The following is a 4692-nucleotide window of genomic DNA, read 5'->3' on the forward strand; positions in this document are numbered from 1 at the left end:
ATATATATATATATATACACACACACATATATATATATATATATATATTTCTAAAGGATACTTTTACTTTATTCTTTATATCCTTGGATAACCTTTTGTGTTTTGTTTTTTGCTTGCATAGGTATTTATGTTTGTTTTTATTATTGTTTTTCATTTGATAGAAAACAATTGTTATCTATGTGCCCCATTCACACCACAACACAGGTGTGATCTGTGGTGCAGTATGCAGTGCGCTGCAAAAAAATGCAGATATGCGCTGCTGTGTGGGTACCTGAATGGAGTGTACAGTTTGTTGTGTGACAACTCTGGCAGTGTATGATACATGGTACACTGCCGCAGCTGTCACAACACACTAGCCTGCCTGCTAAAACGTTTTGTTTTAGCGAATGGGCTATTGGGAACAGGCCCGAAGTGTATACTTTATATACAGTAGATGTTTTCAGTTTGGCATACTACTTTTATATTGCCACTGCACGGCTCTTGTAATATGTTCCTAGAGTGAGAGCTCGGCTCCTGCCAGCCCCGCCCAGCCCCTCCCTGCAACCAAGCGCATATGTGAATCAACAGCTCTGACTCGTGAGTCGGAGATGGCAAGTTCTGATCTTAAAATTAATTGGTTCTTCGGTTCACTTGCTGAGTCGGCTGACAGGTGAACTGAAGCTCAGGAGCAGTCTGAACCTTCATAAAAGATCCTAATCAGAAGACTGATTCAGAGAAGCGGGGCAGCTCCTGGGGAACATTGATCAGTGCCTTGGCTCAGAGATGTCAAAGTTTGGTTTTATGTCAGACCAGCCATTCTATCAGATCAGCCAATGTCGTCACTTCTGGTGACACGCGATCAGCTGACAGTAAAAAGCATGTTACTGCGCATGCGCTCCGCATTCTGATGAGGTGATGTTAGAGCTAACATTGATAGCGGTCAGATTTCTCCATAGTCTTTACAGCGCATGGGTGGGAACAACGATACGACTTTAGTACCGTGGACGCACTACCTGTGGTAGTAAATCCAATCGTTATTGCGCTCTAAACTCTAGGGACAAATCTGATCGCTGCCAATGTGACATCAGCTCATCAGAGTTCCGTTCCCCAAGAACTGCCCCCCTTCTCTAAATCAGAGTCTTCTGATTCGGATCTTTTATGAAGGTTCACACAGCTTCCTGAGCTTCGGCTCACTTGCTTGTCAGCCGACTCAGCAAGTGAACCGATGATTCGATTCATGGATCGGTTCATTTGAATGAACCGTTCAAAATGAACCAATTCATTTCTAAGATCCGAGCTTCCCATTTCTAATTAGTTCAGCATGTCACTGTATGTAAGATGTTCAAATTAAAGTGTACTTCCACTTTTGCAGTCAAATGTGAGAACCCCCACTGTATGTTTGTTACCTGTTCCCATCCACACGGCATACTGAAAAATCACTTTTAAAAAAAATATTTCTTACCCTATTAGCTGTTTCTTTGGAGCAGAATTATACATAGGACTCAACATGTAGCTTTTACTGGTCATTTATTTTTTGTGTGTGAGGTCCCTCTTCAAATCCATAGCAGAACTGAAGGGGGGGACCACCATATATTTTTTGGGGGGTGGGGATCCCCCTTAAATAAATGAAGAGAATCCCCATCTGTTTGTTTACAAATGAATGAATTTTCTGGCAATTTTAACAGCTTTTTAAAACAAATTGTGTTTTAATGTTGCCCTTCAATGCATGAAGTCTAGGAATTCATACCAAATATACTGTGCACAGATTTTCATACAAAGTAGGTAAAAATCCTTGCACCAACCCTGGACCCCTCCGCTGGACGTCCGCCTCTATCATCACTGGCCATCACAGTTTATTTCCAACTATTGTTTGCATTTTATTCATTATGAGTGTAAGTTGGGGCCTCACGTTTAAGTTTCGTCTAAGGCCTCCTCAAAAAGTCTAGAGCCGCCTCTACACAAATGCGAATCAAACCCAAGCAAGTTCTCCTATCATTATTGTAATACATTGTTCTCTTCATGTTTCATTTTTCAGTGACAGTTCTAGGAATTCCTTGAAGGATCGTCTACTGGAACTAAAATGCCATTTTACTTGGAACCTGTGTGGAGAAGATGGAATGATGAAATGAATATAATCAATGAAAAAGACATTGATTATGTGGAAGAACGGCTAAATTACCAGGTTGTGTTTTTGCCAGATGCATACAATCACAGGAAGTACAACATCCTGGCTTACCTAAAGCATCTTAAAGGAGACCATGATGAAGCCTTGCTCCAGCTGCAAAAAGCAGAATCAGGAATACCAGCGTCCAGCACATCTGAAGACACAGACGTGAAGAGAGTTGTAATGTATGGTAATTTTGCCTGGGTTTATTACCACCAGAACCAGGTTGACAAGGGTTTCACCTATGCTGAAAAGGTGCAGACCATTTTACAGAAATATGAGTCTCCTGCAATGCAAAAAACTCTTCTGTTAGACATATATGGTGAACAAGGCTGGACTTATATGTCATTTACAGGAAATTACTATCAACGGGCTGCTGAGTGCTTTGAAAAAGCTCTGGAACTCGACCCAGAAGATCCAGAATTGAATTCAGGCTATGCCCTCGCTGTGTATAGAATGGAAGGTTTTGCTTTCCTCAGTAAACCATCTTACAAATCTGTTCCACTCTTGGAACGAGCTGTTCAATTCAATCCCAGTGATACAGTGGTGAAGGTTCTCCTTGCTTTGAAATATCTAGATCTGAAGAACTATAGACAAGCAACTATGTTAATAGAACAAGCTCTACTAGAACAACCTGAAAACCCATATGTCCTTCGATATGTGGCAATGTTTTACAAAAGAAGTGGAAATACTGTAAAAGCTATTGAAGTGTTTAAGAAGGTAGATAGTTTAACTCCAAATACCTGTGCTATTCATTATCAGCTTGCCAAGTGTTACAAAATATTTATTTATAAACACAGAGGATTAGACGGTCAGCCAAATGGTGAAGCCATTTCAAATGCCATGTTTCACTCTAAAAAGGCTGTCGAGCTTAATAAGTCATCTGTGGCAGCTCACATTCTATTGGCTGACATATATATAAGAGCAAATAAATACCAAAAGGCCGAAGAAGAATTTGACAAAACTTTGACCATGAGTAATCTTCTATATGAACAGAAACAAGAGCTACATCTTAGGTGGGCACAATATTTAATGAGTTCTAGAAAGTCAGAGTCTGAAGCAGTAAATCATTTTAAGGAAGTGATAGAGATACAAAATCAAACAATATTCAGAGAATCTGCCATCAGAGCACTGAAAAGCCTTGCAGAAACCATGATATCCCAAAATCCAAAGGATGCCACTGGATATGGTTTGCTCGGGTTCATCCACCAGCAAGAAAGACGGGACGTCACAGCACTGAAGAACTATGAAAAGGCCCATCTGCTGGACCCAGATAGCGAAGAGTATTCAGACGCTTGTGCTGCATTGTATGCCACATTATCATAATATAACATTGTTTTCTCAAGTTGGGAAAGGAGGATATACTGATGAATTTGATGATTATGAATATCTGGCCATTGCAGTGGTGGTCAGATCACCAGTTGGGTGAATTTGCGGGGATTAGTTGGTCACTATTTACAATATTAAAGTTTAACCACTTGAAGACCGGGGTGTTTCACCCCCTTCCTGGCCAGGCCATTTTTCAGTATTCAGCGCTGCGGTACTTTGACTGACGTTTATTCCGTCATGCAACGCTGTACTGAAATGAATTGTATACCATTTTTTGGGGACAGATAGAGCTTTCTTTTGGTGGTATTTAATCACCACTGGGGTTTTTATTTTTTACTATATAACAAAAAAAGTACCCTAAATATTGAAAAAAACATGTTTCCCTATAAAATGTTATGAAACATTTATTTTCACCCCAATTTTTTGGTATAATATAAAAGACGGGGTCACGTCGGGTAAATAGACACTAAACATGTCAACCTTTAAAATTGCGCACACCCGCGAAATCGCAGAAAACGACCACAACCAAAATTGGCATTAGGCGACACTTTAAACGTTTTTACCACTCATCAGTTTAGTGTTATCAGTGATTGATGGCCCTAAAATTATTGCTCTCACTCCGACGTTCGCGGCGATATGTAACATGTGCTGCATAATGGGCGCAATCGTCGTTTTCGTACATAGGCGCACCCGACGCATGTTTGCATGTATATGTGGGGGGGCGGGGGACTTTAAAACATTTTTTGTGTTCTTTTTTTTAATTGTTATTTGTGAATATTTTTTTTAGCTTCTTTATTTTTTAATGTTGTAATTTTTTTTTTTTTTACTTTTTTTAGACAACTTTATTGCTATAACATAGGGGACTAAGGAATCCCCTATGTAATAGCCAGTTCACCAAACAGGTCCTCTTTATGGAGACATCACAGCTTTGCAGCTTCCTATGTCGCCTGACTGCTCACTAAACAGCAAACAAACAAATCCTACATTTACAAATGCTAAATAGAAATTGTTTTGGTGTAATGTGACGCAACTTGCCATTTAGCTGAAATTTAATAAAGATTTTTTTAAAATCATTTGCCTTTGACATGTTTGGTTTACAAATGTGGGTTCTGAGCTTAAAGTGACATTAAACCTTCAGTTTTTTTTATCCATTTCTATTTATGGGGGCCAGACTTTTTTTTTCTTTAAATTTTTTTACTTCCTCTTTCTCTGGTGGTATC

The 4692-nt window shown here is 39.5% G+C and overlaps 1 protein-coding gene across 1 annotated transcript; it reads left to right on the forward strand.

Annotated features, from left to right (window-relative positions):
• The first annotated feature begins 2059 nt into the window (after positions 1-2059).
• On the forward strand, positions 2060-3508 carry LOC108792136 (interferon-induced protein with tetratricopeptide repeats 1-like). Its single transcript, XM_018562839.1, has one exon. The coding sequence runs from the start codon at positions 2060-2062 to the stop codon at positions 3467-3469; it is 1410 nt and encodes a 469-aa protein (XP_018418341.1). The 3' UTR covers positions 3470-3508.
• The last annotated feature ends 1184 nt before the right edge of the window (positions 3509-4692 follow it).

The sequence above is a fragment of the Nanorana parkeri genome, unplaced genomic scaffold (genome assembly GCF_000935625.1).
Source record: "Nanorana parkeri isolate BGI_ZX_2015 unplaced genomic scaffold, ASM93562v1 scaffold606, whole genome shotgun sequence".
NCBI lineage: Eukaryota > Metazoa > Chordata > Amphibia > Anura > Dicroglossidae > Nanorana > Nanorana parkeri.

What these genes read in the sequence shown, in the direction of transcription:
- LOC108792136 (XM_018562839.1), top strand. Translation starts at nt 2,060, where the DNA reads ATGCCATTTTACTTGGAACCTGTGTGGAGAAGATGGAATGATGAAATG.